Source organism: Capra hircus, chromosome 26 (assembly GCF_001704415.2).
Source record: "Capra hircus breed San Clemente chromosome 26, ASM170441v1, whole genome shotgun sequence".
NCBI lineage: Eukaryota > Metazoa > Chordata > Mammalia > Artiodactyla > Bovidae > Capra > Capra hircus.
Window position 1 is genome coordinate 12,412,573 of NC_030833.1, and position 15,647 is coordinate 12,428,219.

General features: G+C 53.3%; 1 protein-coding gene across 1 annotated transcript in view; it reads right to left on the reverse strand.

The window, feature by feature from the left end:
* GRK5 (G protein-coupled receptor kinase 5) overlaps positions 1 to 15,647 on the reverse strand; it is a 230,334-nt gene that overhangs the window by 14,297 nt on the left and 200,390 nt on the right. The window contains 7 exon segments of the mRNA XM_005698535.3: positions 579 to 668; positions 2,593 to 2,630; positions 5,087 to 5,258; positions 5,261 to 5,276; positions 6,931 to 7,071; positions 7,995 to 8,058; positions 14,041 to 14,133. Coding sequence (XP_005698592.2) covers positions 579 to 668; positions 2,593 to 2,630; positions 5,087 to 5,258; positions 5,261 to 5,276; positions 6,931 to 7,071; positions 7,995 to 8,058; positions 14,041 to 14,133 — 614 coding nt within the window.

The window sequence follows — 15,647 nt, forward strand, 5'->3', positions numbered from 1 at the left end:
CGTGGGCTGCTGGCATGAGCCCAGAGGACAAGTGTCCCCATCCCTTGGAGCTTTCTCGAGTCCCCTGCCTCCTGGGGTGAGCAGGTGGATGTGTTTGAGGTATACAGGAAGATGCCCAGGGAATATCCCTATTTGGTAGGCAGACCCCAGGGGACCAGTGTAGCTCCAGGGCAACGGTCTCTGAGAAGGCTCAGGGGACACAGGGCAGGAGCCATGGCTGGTCCCTCCTTGGAACGGGGCTTTGTGACATTGTAGGTGGTGTGCTCCTCCCTTCCAGGCCCTTCCTAGTGACCTCCCCACTCTCAAGGTCACTCTGAAAGGCTGTCTGCCAGTTCACCAGAACCCTACTACACCCACACCCCAGGCAACTCTGTGTGTTGGCTCTGAAACTGCCCTGGGAGGGGTTTGGCTTGAGACACAGGTGGGGCTGGGGGTGGGGGCTGCAGAGCTCAGTGTAGTTGACACCTTGGGGCCCCAACACTTCCCCACCCTGGCTACAACTTCCTGCCTCCCACGTTGCACAAAGAGGCCAGCAGCTTCGAGGGCCCAGCTCAGGGAGGAGCCATGCCTACACTCACCCATGTAGCCAACGGTGCCCACCCGGCCGCGGATCAGGTCTCCCTCAGGGATCTTCACAGCCAGGCCCAGGTCCGAAATCCTAATGTGGCCTGATGGGGGACAGCAGCGTCAGCGGGTCCCTGGAGTGGTCCTGCGGACATCTGATCCACCCTGGGCAGGGCCCTAGACTTGCCGTGGGGCCCTCGCCTTTCATTTGTCCCAAGAAGAGTGGTACCCAGTTGGCCATGCAGGGTGATTGTGGACCATCGCGAGAGTTAGGTGTCAGAGGTCAGGGGTAAATTATTACTTTTAGGGAGAAAAACATTAAGATGCAATAGGACCCCTGGATTCGGCTAGATGATGGCAGACCAGCCTCATAAAATGCCCTAAGGGGCTTCTTGTAAGGCTAACATCACAAAGTTTAAGATGCCTTGGCTCGATTCTGGGATTGATTCATGGGAAAATGTGAGATTCTCCTGACATTTTGCAACAATTTGCTTAAGGGGAAAAATCACAAAGCAACTTGGGAGGCAACTCCCTGTTCTGCCTTGTTGGTCTTTGGGGTTGTTTGTTTCCCTTTGGAGAACCTGCCACCCAGACCAGCAGAGACTGGGAGGTGGCATTGGAACTCCCGGGCCAGAACTGACCCTCAAAAGGCAGAGATGACCCCGTGCTGAGAGTGCGCCTTGGCACTGTCTCTTCCAGTGGCCAACCCGGCAGGGCCATGGCCTCATCTGACCCTGCAGGAAGGAACACTGACCTGCTCCCCAGCCTGGATTTCAACAAGGCCCAAAGCAGGGAGCCCCCCCTCGCCGCCCCGAGAGGCTGGAGCTGAGTGGAGCCCGCTGGCTCAGTGGCCCCCAACGAAGGCGGGAATGGTGCGAGGCGAGAGAGCATGCAGATTCCAGCTGTTGGGTGACAGATTGGTGGTAGGCACGGTTCTGAGACCAGCAGGGAACAAGAACCCCTGGGGGCTCTGGGTGCATACACAGAGGGGCAGTGGGCCCTGAGCCCTCTGCCTGATAGCATCACACTCAAACCTCTTCTCCAGGTCTTCTCTCTCCCTTTCCCTCCCCTTGGCCTGGGATTTGCTGGCAGGGAGACCTAGTTTCAGGTCTCCACTCCCCACTGATATTTGTGGGGGGCCTTGGAGAGTAGGCTCCTCTGAGCCTCAATCTTATCATCTGTAAAATGGGCACAGGGTCAACTGGCCCTGCTCCCTCTGTAAAGACAGGACAATTTAGTTAGATAGAAGATGCGACAACCCTTTCCCAGGTTTGAGAGTCTAAACGGTCACGAGGGGCTCCTGTGGTGGCTCTTTGTTATCGACGTGTATGTGCACAAACACACATGGAAATAACAACGATGGCAGCCAAGTAGTGACACCTAACATACAGCTGGCTTCCCTGGTGGCTCAGATGGTAGAGTCCAGCCGCAATGCAGGAGGCCCGAGTTCAGTCCCTGGGCCGGGAAGATCCCCTGGAGGAGGAAATGGCAGCCCACTCCAGTATTCTTGCCTGGAGAATCCCACCGACAGAGGTGGTTGGTGGGCTACAGTCCATGGGGTCGCAAAGAGTCGACAGGACTGAGCGCTAAGCATGCACGCATGCACACACAGTTGGTAAAACAACTCATCAAGGTATCTTGTCAGAACCTCAGCTCCCCCTCCACCATCTGAAGAAGGCAGGGCAAGGCCCACTGTTTCCATTTCACAGACTAGAAAGATGGGGTGAGGGAAGTCGTATGAGAGTTAGATGTGTGCCCAGAGTCTCTGGAACCCTCCACTCCTCACTCAGTGCTGGTTCTCTCTTTCTCTCCCTGTCCCCCACCCGCCACTGCAACAACTTGCTTAAGGGGAAAAATCACAAGGCCACATTCTTCTTCGCCAAGTAGGAGCTTTGTCCATGCCCTCTGCCCTCCCGTGGAGCCGGGTCAGCATCTCTGAGTCTCCGCTGGAAGCCTCCTGCTCCCTTTGGGTTGTGACGCTCAGCTACAGAGCAGGAAAAGGATCCCCGGGGCCGCTGCCTGACTTACCGTAATCGTCTAACAGGATATTTTCAGGTTTCAAGTCTCTGAAAGGGAAAGATCACCAGCGTGTGAGTGTGAGTGTTCTGGGTGGCAAGGGCACACGAGCATCTGTTGTGGACCCCCTTGAGCTACTCAGGCCTGAGTATTCCCTCCCCAACTCTGGGCTCAGGAGGTCTGGTCTCTCTCTGGGTCAAGACCATCTTGGGCTCACTTCTCTCCCTCCGGTATTAATTTAAAACAAATGCTGTTGTTTGCCATAGGTATCCTCTTGACTCTGGAGAGTGACTGAAAAGGAGTTAGGCAAAGGTTAGTCCGTGCACTGAGGGCCCCTGGGGCTGGGAGGTGACAGACCCCTCCAGGGACAGGAAGACCTTGAGGTCTCCGGATGCCCTGAAGGCAAGAGTCAGGCCTGGGAATGAAGGGAGAGAAGCTACTGAGGATAAAACCCCAGCTGTAGAGCTGGGTCAGAGAATTGTAAGGGAGAGAATGGTAACCTCCAGGACAAAGACCCCCTTTGGGATGGGGCCCCTGGGAAGCCTGGCACTTTCCCCAGCTCCAGCTGAGCCACAGCCTGGGAGAAAGCATAGCCGCCAGGCACAGCTGTAGACGCAGCCACCTCCTCCTGTATGCTCATGAGAAAGAGAACCTTTCCACTGTAAGGGGGAGAGACAGCAGAAGTGTCTAGTTTTATTAATAAAAGCTCTTCTCTGTGAATTAAAGAATAACCAACAGGATAGGGTGTATAACTTGGGTAAGCCATTGTCAGATGCCACAGATGGCATCTGGACTGAGGATGTGGTTCTCAATCAACTGGCTTTGTTCATTAAACTGAGGGCAGCTGTCCTCATGGGGAGAGGTTCATGTGCCCAAATCCAGTGATGCAAGCTCACAAAGTGACAATTGGGGTCTGTATGTGGTTACTTATTACAACATACTTTTGTTGCCATTGTTATTAATTTCCATGCTTTTGATGTGCTAACCCTTCCAAATAAGGGCAGGAGACCTCATTTCAATTAATCGGCCACCACTGACCACCAGGTTGGAAAGACAGCTTGTGGGCACAGAACCCACACCCACAGAAAGGCTATGGCAAGTGGTTGGGCCAGGGAGGCACCGTGGTTCTCTTCCTCCCTAGTATTAATAGAAAGGCTAGAACTTGGAGGGATGCCTTTTTTTCTTTTTCTTTCTTTTTTTTTAAGAGAAAAACAATTAAGTGGAGGATTCTTTTTTCAACCCTTAGGGAAAATTTTCTGACTCTTCTCACTTGAATGAAAACAAAACAAAAGCATAAATTGGGAGATGTGGGGGGCGGGGGGAGGGCATGTCATCAAGATCATTCCTCCTTATTTTCAAAACCTTGGGCTCCCAAGATATTCTTAGCCAACAGCCCTGTGACAAAAGTCTTCAAACTGGGGGGTGTGTGCCCAATGAGGGTGGGGGATGAGAGAGTCACCCATGTGTTGGGACTTCAAGAATATGCATTTCTAGATCCTTAGCATCAAAATACCTTGTCCTGGCATCTTACAGGATCTCCCCTCCCACCTGTCCTTTCTCAACAGCTCTTCTCCCAACTGACAGAAGAAAAGCAGGTTCCTCCCTACTCCTGCGTATTGCTATGGTGCCCAACTCCACGGGGTGAAACCTCCAGGGTCCCAATCAGAAGTGGAACCTACTAATTATAATAATAAGGGCAATGCAACAGAAGAAATTACTATAACACTTAGAGCCTTGTGGTCAGTGAGAATTTTTAAAAAATCTTATCTACATCCATATATTTCAGAGTGCAATGCTGATCATTGGCTTTTATGCAAGAAGCATATTACAGTAAAATAGCAGTCTCTGGGGGCCAAAGGAAGTAGAGAAGGATAGAAAATTCCTCAGCATTAAAGAGTTTTCACGCATTTTTTCTAGTTACATGATGGTGGAGGTCAATTTGCTATAGCAATTAGATTCCACTGGATACCTTTAGACATGTGATGTCACTTGAGTTCAATATAAAAACATCAAAAATACTAGCCACTATTTTAACATATGATGGACTATTTTAGGTGTCTACTTAGAACATATGAGGGCACACAGATTTTCAAAATTCTTGGAGGAGGCCTGCGAGAAGAGTCTGAAGGCCACTGCTCACAGAATCTGGACACGTGGTCCTGGGGTGGGGGAGACTGGGGTCCATTCTGATGCCTGCTTCAGTGGGGATCCTGCAGAAGTCCTGCAAGGGTTGGTTCCGGATCAGACCACCGGGCTCCACTCACTGAGCTTCCTGGGTACTGGGTGGGAAGGGACCAGTGGCCCAACCTCATCGACTCTGAGGGATCACCTGGCCCCCACTAAGCGGTCCCCCTCCCTTTCTCGGTTCCAGGGTGGGAGTCTGTCTGACTCAAGGGCAATGACCCAGCCTCAACTCAAGGGCAAGGCTGAGAGACCAATTCAGAGCATGGAAGGGTTGGCCTCACTTGCTCAGGCTCAGATGCGGGACCCAGGGTCACCTGCTCACCTGTAGACAATGTTCTCATGGTGGAGGTCCTCCAGGCCACACAGGATCTCTGCCGCGTAGAACAGGGCACGCTCCTCCTCAAAGCCAGGGTTCCCCATGTTGTAAATGTGGAACTTCAGGTCCCCGCCGTTCATGATGGTCAGGACCAAACACAGTGCGTCCTTGGTCTCTAGGCGTAGGCCAGGTTGACCTGGGAGCACAAGACAGCCGTGTGGTGGGGTTCCAGGGACCCTCACATCTGCTCCTCTTCCTCAGGGGTCCTTGAAGCTGGGTGGGAGGACTAGCATGGGGAGCTGCAGCTGCTTCACACCACCCCCTGCAGCCCATTGCTGCCCCTCCATCCCATTCGGCAGTTCCAGGCAAGGAAGCAGAGTCAGAAGGGGCAGCTGGCCCCTTGCATGGGTCCCGACAGGATGGTGTCTGTTGCTTTTAAGTCACAAAAGCATGTGCGCGCATCAGGTGGTTAGAACTTCTGTCCCCTTTGGCCATCCCCTTACAAAACCCGCCAGTTCTGGGGAATGCAGGCAGCCTGGGTGGATGGCGCTGCTTGCCATCAGGCACAACTGGTGAGGTTGTAACTGGGGGAAATGCACATGCTCTCTGACAGAGTGATTCCTCCGCCAGGAATCCATCTTCCGGACATCCCCACAGAAATACGCCAAAGGGACGTTGAAGGACGGATGGACCCAGGGCAGCCTTGTCTGTTGTGGTGCCTTCAAAACCAGAAGTGATTTCTACCTGTGGCTGCACAGGTCATGGCCTCTCTCCTCCCTGTACACAGGAGTGGTGCATAGCTTTAACAAAGAGGCACAGCTATCTGTCTGGTTATAGAAGATCTACAATTTAAGGGGAGCAATGCTGCAGGCTAAGATTTGTTACAAGATCCCATTGGCTAAAAATAATAAAGCCTGTATATGTATCAAGTGAAGTGAAAAGTCTCTGTCATGTCCCACTCTTTGCAACCCCGTGGACTATATAGCCTGACAGGCTCCTCTGTCCATGGGATTCTCCAGGCAAGAATACTGGAGCGGGCTGCCATTTCCTTCTCCGGGGGAATCTTCTGAACCCAGGAATCGAACCCACATCTCCTGCGTTTCCTGCATTGCAGGCAGACTCTTTACCGTCTGAGCCACCAGGGAAGCCCAACATGTCTGCAGCGGTTACTCAAAGAGGGAGGCTTCTATGTTTACTTGGCATCCTTCTGTGAGGTTTGACTTTTTACCCATATATATATTATGTTTTATAATAACCAATGGGGGAGATGTTGAGAGCTGGCCAAACACAGGTCCCCTTCCAGGTCCCCACTCCCCCAGCGGGTGTGGAGGGGCGTCCATCTGCGGGAAGGTGGATGAGGACGCCTCATCTGACAGGACTTCAGATGAGAGTCCTTTGCCGCTTCCAGCTACTCTGAGTTGGGGGTTGGTTTGTTACTGCAGCAGAGCCTCGCCTGGACGGAGTAACAGGCGCGTATAAACGAGATGGGACTGACGCTTCGGCCTCCTATGATGAAACCAGCCTACGGGGTTTGCGGAAACAAAGCTTCTTGGCTGGGCCCCTTTCTTCCACGGAGGTGTTAACAGAAGCTCACACCTAGAGGGGAGCCAGCCTAGCTCCAGGGACAGGACACAGTCAGTCCAAACTGCCTTGAAAAGGAGGGAGCGCTGGGCTCCTTCCTGCAACTCACTCCGTACTTCCCTCACTGCATCCCACGCTCTGGGGGACCTGCTCCACTTCCGGTCACCTGGAGGGGGGGGCTCTGCTCCACTTCCGGTCACCTGGAGGGGGGGCTCTGCTCTACTTCCGGTCACCTGGAGGGGGGTCTGTCCCCAGGCCCTGACACTCACCACAAACCGACTGTTGACCTTCTCCAGAATTTGCTTCTCATTCAGGGCCATGGACTCCCCTTTCCTCTTTTTGACCCTCTTCTTCTCCAAGCGTTTGCAGGCGTACATTTTACCCGTGGCCCGAACCTGGCAGGCACAGACCTGAGGGGGCCAAAGAGAAGACAAGCCCAAGCGGCACATGAGACCAAGCTGTTCTGAGACTCCTCCAGGCCAGTGTCTCCAGGGCTGGGAACCACGGCGGCCAGAGCCGGCCGTGCCCTGGCCTGTGGGTATACCAGCCTCAGGAGTGAGCAGGGCCCTGCCGTCAAGATGACTTTGGTGCCACCTCAGGTGAACCCAAGCCTTCGGAGGTGGAGAAGCAGCCATCTATACCAGTTTACATGGCTGGCTGAGGCTGAAAGAACCATTCCTATCTTGGGGGCAACTAGATTTTCTCTGTCCCAAGCTTCCAACCAGATGCAGCTGCTAATAACTGGGAACTTTGAAGGACCAGCTGCTGGTAGGAGAGGCTCATTTGGGGAGCAGGGGGCAGTCACGGGAGACCCCTGGGAACTCTGACTGTATAATTTAGAGGAATGAGACCCCGGGCATTTGGATCTGGTCTTAGTTCTGCCCCTGTTCGGCTGTGTGACCTTGTCTGGGTTACCTAACCATTCTGAACGTCAGTTTTCCTCATCTCTGAAACGGGAATGACAAGGTTGGGGAAGATCAGGTTAAGCATAACAGCGCATATTAACAGCATGGCTTGGCCATACTTAGGCCCCTCATGTCCTCACTTCACCCTCCAAATACAATCAAGGACGCACATTGAAGCGTCCTTCTGTAGACTTGAACCCTGCCTGAGGCTGGCTCCAACATCTCCATCCAGCCACCCTCCTTCCCTTCCTCAGACACCGGTAACCTTCCCAAGGCCCCAGCCTCACCCCCCTTCTCCACCAGGGGGCACGTGACCTAGCCATTTGCTCAGAAGCCCTGCTTCAGACACTTTTCAGGCCAATCCGGAAGGGACAGAAAGGGTGACAAGAGTCCAGAAACTTTTCATGAATATGTGGATGTTCACTCACCTCCCCAAAGCCCCCTTTTCCTAGTACTCGGTACTGCCTGAAAGTGTTTTTGGTTACCGGTTGCCTGGAAGAAAAGCAAAAATCCAATATGGGTCTCACAGCATTAAGATGCAGAATTAAGACAGACAAGGGCAGCATTGAGAGGAGCTGAGCGGGGCAAGGCACACACCTCCAAACCCCACCCTGGGGACCCTCAGGAACCACCGCTGCAGACGCGACCCTCAAGCCCTGGCTCAGGGGCTGGGCGCCCTTGGCCCTGGACTGGAAGGAAAGAGCAGGAGGCTTGAAACACGTGAGCAGAGGCTGCTTCACTGCACTTTCCCTGTGGTTCCCCTCTCTCTCCCAAATGCAAATCCTGTGGCTGTACTCAGAAGGAAGCTGTGTCCTCAGTGCAGGGAGAAGAGAGAGGGCCAGGAGTCAGGCTCGGTGTCCCACGGAGGCCAGGAAGGAAACCGCAGCCCTGCGTCCACACCTGCCTGGCGGAACAGCTTGAGCCTCCTGTCCCCAGGCGCCCAAGCTGTTCCTTCCTGAAGACGTGCCCTGGGAAGACCAGCCTCCTGGGAACAGAGAGGCTGCTGATCCCCACGTCCAGTCTGGTTACTCTCTCACCAAGGACCGAGGGCATTGGACGCCCTTGTACCCCAGGACAGGAGAAGATTCTGTCTGCCGAAAGGTGTATGTGTGTGTGTGCATGTGTGTGTGTGCGTGTGCGTGTGTGTGTGTGTGCGTGCTGTCGCTTCAGTTGTGTTCGACTCTTTGCGACCCTAAGGATCGCACCCTGGATAGGCTCCCCCGTCCATGGGATTTCCCAGGCAAGAACACTGGAATGGGTTGTCATTCCCTTCTCCAGGGGAGCTTCTCGACCCTGGGGTTGAACCTGCCTCTCTTACGTCTCCTTCTTTGGCAGGTGGGTTCTTTACCACGAGCGCCACTGATATTTATGACTAATCACCTTATGTCTCCCGATTCCCCATTTTAACTAGCCAAACCATTTATAATGTCTAATGAGACGAGCCTCTGATCGTCGGGCAAAAGTGGGGCTCATGGAGTAAAGAAAGAAAGAAATGGCCCCTCAGTTGCAGCAAAGGACTCCACCTTGTAGATAGCGTGTGTTTCTTCATTGCTGGCCTATTTGGCTAAGAAAAGTCAGGTTTTTCCCCCCCTCTTTTTTTGGCTTTAATGAGGTGTAACTGACAAAGAGTACAACTTGATGTTTGGATATATGCATACATTGTGAAATGATCGTCCAGCCAAGCTAATTAACATCCTATCACCTCCTCAAATTAACATTTGCCCCTCTCTCCCTTCTTTCCTTCCTTTCTTCCAAGGACACTTAAGATCCACCCTCTTAGCAAAGTTTCAGTAAATGATACAGTACTGTTAACTCTTGTCCCCATGTTGTATGTGAGATCCTTAGAACTGATGCATCTTGCGTAACTTCAACCTTGTATCCTGGGCCAACATCTCCCATTTCTCCCATCCCCTCCCTGCCCCTGGCGACCACCACTCTATTCTCTGCTTCTATAAGTCCATTTGGATTCCACATATAAGAGAGATCACGTAGTACTTGTTTTTCTCTGTCTGGTTTATTTCACTTAGCATAATGTCCTCCGGGTCCATCCACATTGTCATAAATGGCAGGACTTCTCTTTTTTTTAAGGCTGAGTAATACTCCTTGTATAAACATGATCCTATTTTACTCTCACGATCATTGCAGCATTATCCACAATAGTCAAGATACGGAAACAACCTAAAAAGCCATCAATCTATTAATGGGTAAGAAGAAGCAGCTTTTACGATATTAAAATTGGCTCTTGACCCTCAAGGACTGTCTTTGAGCATCCCCAAATCCCACCCCAAGGTTCTTCCCCAGCGTGGGGACTGGCATGAGATTGGAATGGGCCAAAGAACTGGGTCAGCTAGAGAAAGACCAATGAATCTCCAGCGGCTCCTGAATGAATCTCCCATGGAAACTCTTCTCGCTGCTGGGTCCTGAAGAGGATTTGGGTTTCAGTGGGAATCACGGCTTCGGCATCATGCTATTCTCTTAGGCGCTGTTCTCCTGGATGCTCCCTGGCCTGTCTGGAATTCATGTGTGTGATTCACTGCCTCTTCCTGGTGTTTCTTTAGGAAGCGGGATCCAGGCTGCCCCTGTGCTGGACTCCCCCTGGCTCTGTGTCTTGCACACAAGCGGCCTGGCCTGGAGCAAACCCGCCATGTGCCTGTATCCAACATGCGGCCCTGGGAAGCGTTTCCTCCAGCTGCCCTCGAAACCACATGAAGGCGTCCGGGCCAACAGTTTACGATACATGGAGAACAAACAGTCGGCCGACATTACCACAGAGCTCCTCTACTGGGGGAAATGAGTGTAATACAATTTCCGAGGAATTTCTTGGTTAACCTTGGGAGGGAAAAAAATCCCTTTAATATTTCAACAGCACAGCACCAACAGCCCATGATCTTGTTAGCAAGAAAAAAAGCAGGGGGGGAAGCGTGGGTGCTGTCAGTCATTTAGGGCATTTCTAGGCCAGGGTCCTGCTTTGCTGGCTTCAACAGCTTCATGGCCTCAAAAGGGCAAAACTCTTTTGAGGTCGACACACCGATTTTAAAAGTCCATTTCTCTATTTCATGTGTTTGGTCCTGACAAGTAAAGTGAAAGCCAGGGGCTGCAGCTAAAGGCTTCCTTTGGAACAGAACGCTGGATAAACTAAGGGTGAAGGACTTGAGCCAGGGACCTGAGTTTCAGATTCCAGTCTTGCCAGGCCATTGCTGTGTGACCCAGGGCTAACCCATCAACCTCTCTGAGCCTTGCATCTTCAGTAAAATGGAGATATTGAAAAGGTATATATATATCCAAAGGTTCTCTGTAAGCCTCTAAGTGTCAGATGTCATCATTAGCACTCTAAGGATAAAGGATGTGGCCCCTTCTGAGGGTCTCTATGGTAACAATCCCCATTGCTCGAAGCAGCTTGTTCACGGACACAGGTAATCCCGAGAATCTGCAGTCATTTGGCAGATGGGCATGCTTAGGCTTTGAGAGGTGAAATGAGATGCCCATGGCCTCGGTTGGTAAGCAGTGCAGTTGGAACTGGGGTCCAGACAGTCTGTTTTGGAGACCAGGTTTGGCGTCCTGAGCCCACGCCACCACCCCAGGAAGGTGGGCACAGATCGGGGTTGTGTGATACAGCCCAGGGCTCCAAACTGTGGAGCAAGGTGGGGCAAGATGAATATCTCCCCACCAGACTGCACACCGCAAGGGTCAGCTGCTTCCTCCAAAACATTAGACAGGTGTGGTGATGGCTGAGCCAAAGCGCTCAGTGATGACGCATGACAACGATGACAGTCAGCTGTTTACCTCCCAAGGAGGCCGGCTTTGTTGAGGTGTGGCTGGGCTCTCATTGCATCCTCACCACGCCCACGAGGCAGGCACTGCTATCATCCCCACGTCACAGGTGAGGAAGCCGAGGGGTGGAGAGGGGAGCAGCCCTGCCTTGGCCCCCCAGGAAGAGGCTGAGCTGGGACTCAGATCAGGCTGTGGGCTCTTGGTGGCCCACGCGTGGCTCCTGGAGCCATGACGTGCACGGGCAAGGTGGCCAGAGGCAGGCCACGTGCCAACAGAGAAGCCCGTCCACCGCTCCTCTGTCACCCCATCGGTCAAGGTGGAGACAAATGTCCCCCAGGATGTAGGGTGGGGTGTATCCTCAGATCTCCCTGAAGAGGGCAGGGAGGGCAGCGAGTGCAGCTTTTCAGGGGTTCGTGTCCCCCAGGTGTGCATCCTAGGGGTCTGCAGGGGACTCAGCACGGATCCAAAACACATGCAGGAGCAGGAGCAGGAGTTCCTGACCACAGTGTCCTCACCTGTGACGTGGAGATGATAGCACATACGACAATGTGCTCCAGACCTCCAGCACAGGAACTGGTGGTGGGAGGGGAAGCTCCCATCCTTGCCTACCAGCTCACCCTGTATGGCTTTATTTTTTATTAATTTGCTTCCCTGGTGGCTCAGACGGTAGAGAATTTGCCTGCAATGCAGGAGACCGAGTTCGATCCATGGGAGGGGAAGATCCGCCGGAGAAGGGAATGGCAGCCCACTCCAGTATTCTTGCCTGGAGAATCCCATGGACAGAGGGGCCTGGCGCACTACAGTCATGGGGTTGCAAAGAGTCGGACACGACTGAGCAAACTAACAGTGGTTTACAATGTTGGGTTTATTTATTTGTTTTTTTTTAATTTTTGGCCACACCCTGTGGCGTGTGGGATCTCAGTTCTCTGATCAGGTTTCAAACCCATATCCCCTGCACTGGAAGCAGAGTCTTAACCACTGGACCACCAGAGAAGTCCCCACAGTATGTCTTTAATGCGAACATTGCCCTGACCTGCAAATCCTGGGATGCTGCAGTGGGCAGAGCACCATTCGGGGGCCCTGGGCTGCGGTACCCCCTGGGCTGCACTAACCCCTCTTGCGTGACCCAGCAAGCCACATACTCATGGCCTCCCCTTTCTCATCAGTCACACAGAGGCCACCTCTGCCTGACCAAGTCACTGCTGTGTGTGCAGGAGCTCTTTGAAGAGAATCAGTTCTGTTCAGTTGCTCAGTCGTGTCTTGACTCTTTGCGACCCCATGGACTGTGGCACGCCAGGCTTCCCCGTCCATCACAGACACCCGGAGCTTGCTCAAACTCATGTCCATCGAGTCTGTGATGCTATCCAACCATCTCATCCTTTGTTGTCCCCTTCTCCTCCTGCCTTCAATCTTTCCCAGCATCAGGGTCTGTTCCAATGTGTCAGTTCTTCACATCAGGTAGCCAAAGTACTGGAGTTTCAGCTTCAGCACCAGTCCTTCCAATGAATATTCAGGACTGATTTCCTTTAGGATGGACTGGTTGGATCTCCTTGCTGTCCAAGGGACTCTCAAGAGGCTTCTCCAATATCACAGTTCAAAAGCATAAGGTGGCAAATAAAAGACATGAAAAGATGCTCTGTCTCACCCACAATTAGGGATCAAAGGTAAACAAGAAGGAAACCCGGCTCTCACAGGCCAAGAACAGTGTGGCTGAAGCTGAGGCTACGCAGACACCCGGGGCACGGGCAGGACTAGGAAGTGGGCAGCAGTTGGGGAGGGAGATCTAGCCTCCCCTCACAGCTGAAAACCCTGCCCCTGGAGTTCCTCTGCTAGGAATATCTATGATGTATCTCTGAAAGTACATAAAGATGTATGGGCTTCCCTGGTGGTCCAGTGGCTAAGACTCTGCGCTCCCAATGCAGGGGGCCCAGGTTTGATCCCTGGTCAGTGAACTGGATCCCACAAGCTGCAACTGAAGATCCTGAGGGCTGTAATTAAAACCCAGCACAGCCAAATAAATAAACAAATATTTTGAAAAAGCTTTACATACATAGCTATTCACTATTTAGGGAAGGTTGCACACAAAATTGAGACCAATCTCCAACGTCCATCAATAGGGGGTGGGTTACATGAGAAATGCGCACATCTGTGTAAGACTATGTGCATGCAAGCTAAGTCGCCTCTGACTCCGTACGACACCATGGGCCTTAGCCCCCCAGGCTCCTGTGTCCATGGGATTCTCCAGGCAAGAATACTGGAGGGGGTTGCCGTGCCCTCCTCCAGGGGATCTTCCCAACCCAGGGATTGAACCTGAGTCTCTTATGTCTTCTGCACTGGCAGGAGAGTTCTTGACCGCTAGTGCCACCTGAGAAGTCCCAGCGTAAGAATATGGCAGCCCTTTATGCTGGCAGAGCAAGATTTCCCAAAGACAGTGAACCAAAAAAATAAGCACAGAATGCTGAGTATATGTCTGAATGAGTGTGTGTGTGTGTGTTGTTTGTGCACAATAATAAGCATTGAGCATTTCTAGAATACTCAAGAAATGAACAGGAAGAGAATGCTTCATTTTATTTGAGCCATGGACCCAAGGGAAGTAACTGATTTCTATATAACTTCTTATGGGAAAAACTCATATCCCCACCCTGCTGACACACACACTTGTACACACTGGTGTGCGGGGTGTGCCACCCCAGAAGCACTCACCTTTCCAACCACTTCCACTGGAGAAAGCGATCAAAATACATGCTGTCCAGGTACTCGTGGAAGGGTTCTCCCCTCAGGTAGTCGTGGACAGACCTAGCTCGGAGGGGACAAACGGATGAACACTTCACCATCCTGACTCTGCAGCAGGTGGGCAGGGCCATAGCAGCAGGTCACCGCCCGGCCTCCTCCACCTCCAGACTTTGGAAATGCAGACACACAGCGGCCTCCAACAGACACAGCGGGAGAGGAGCCAGGCCCCGGCCATTCTACAAAGCTGGTCTGAGACTGACTGGCCCGCAGACGAGTCGTCAGTACTTGCCTTGGGCACCGGTTCGGCTCCGGGACACAATGCTGTGGCATTGTGAGGGGGACAGACCACGAATAAATAAATGACCCCAGGGGCATGTTATCATGAGTTAGCAGGTAGCGAGGCCCCTGGGGGGTCCGAGAGATCTCTCTGAAGAAGGGACAGGAGCTGAGATGAGAACCCAGCACTGTTTAACTATGCACAAGGGAGGAACTGGGACTTTGAGGCAGACGGTGTCTTGGCAAGAGGCCGAGGGGCACGGGCTCTGGATTTGGTCAGGACCAGTGAAGCCCCCTGTGGTAGAATTTACTGGGCACGTGCTGTGGGCCAGGTCCCAGGCCAGGCCCTGGAGGGTTCTGAACTTGGCTGCAGGCAGGGCTGGGCTTGGTTCCCTTTAAAAAGCAGCCACACTGACCAGTCAAACCCAGGCGCTTGGGGCCTGGGAAAGGGAGGGACACTCAGAGTGAGAGAACCTTGGAGACTGCGTCCTGCCAGACTGAGAACAGGGGCCAGTGCGGGGCCAGGAGAGCCACTTCCTCAAGGGCAGGGGGCAGCCCAGGGACCCCCCCACCCGCTGTCAGGGCTGACCCTCGGCCACCTCCAAAGCCCGGATTCTGCCCACGGCGGTCTCTCCCCAGCACCTGCCACAGGGCTGGGCCTCAAGCTGGCCCTCCCCAGAACATCCCAGTTCTTCCCACAGTGCACGGAGTGCCGGCAGTAAGCCGTGAAGGCAGGACTGCACTCTTGCTCTCAAGGTCTCCCTTGAGTGACATGCACATAGCAGGTGCCCAATTAATGTCTGGGCTGCGAACTCTGAACAAGGGTGCACCCACACCTGCTATGACCTCGGTGGGTGAGTCTGTGTCCCTGCCTGTCAGCCCATGGGGAGGGCACGTTGGGCACAGGAGCGGCTGTGAGCCCAGTGCACACATGTAGCTTCGTGGCACATCCGTGCGAGACGATGGAGCCTAATTGGCGCTCGGCTGGCACCACACCCACTGCAGCCTGCGATGAGCTGGTGGGGAGTGGCCAGGGGCAGCCTGCATCCCCGCTTCGTCAGCGGTGCGGGTAGGTGGCAGCAGTAGGCGGGGTGGGGTGGGCAGGAAGGGTTTCCAGACCAGCCAGAACGGGGCAGAACTTTACACATGCCTCCGTGTCAGTGGCCTGGGAGCTACATCATCTGAAGCACATGTTTTCTCTGCACTTGGCACCCTGGGCTCTTTTCCCTTCATACACAGGCTGCTGGGGGGCTTGGCGAGGGCCCTCGGGCACTGAAGACCTGCCCCCAGGTGCCCAGTGC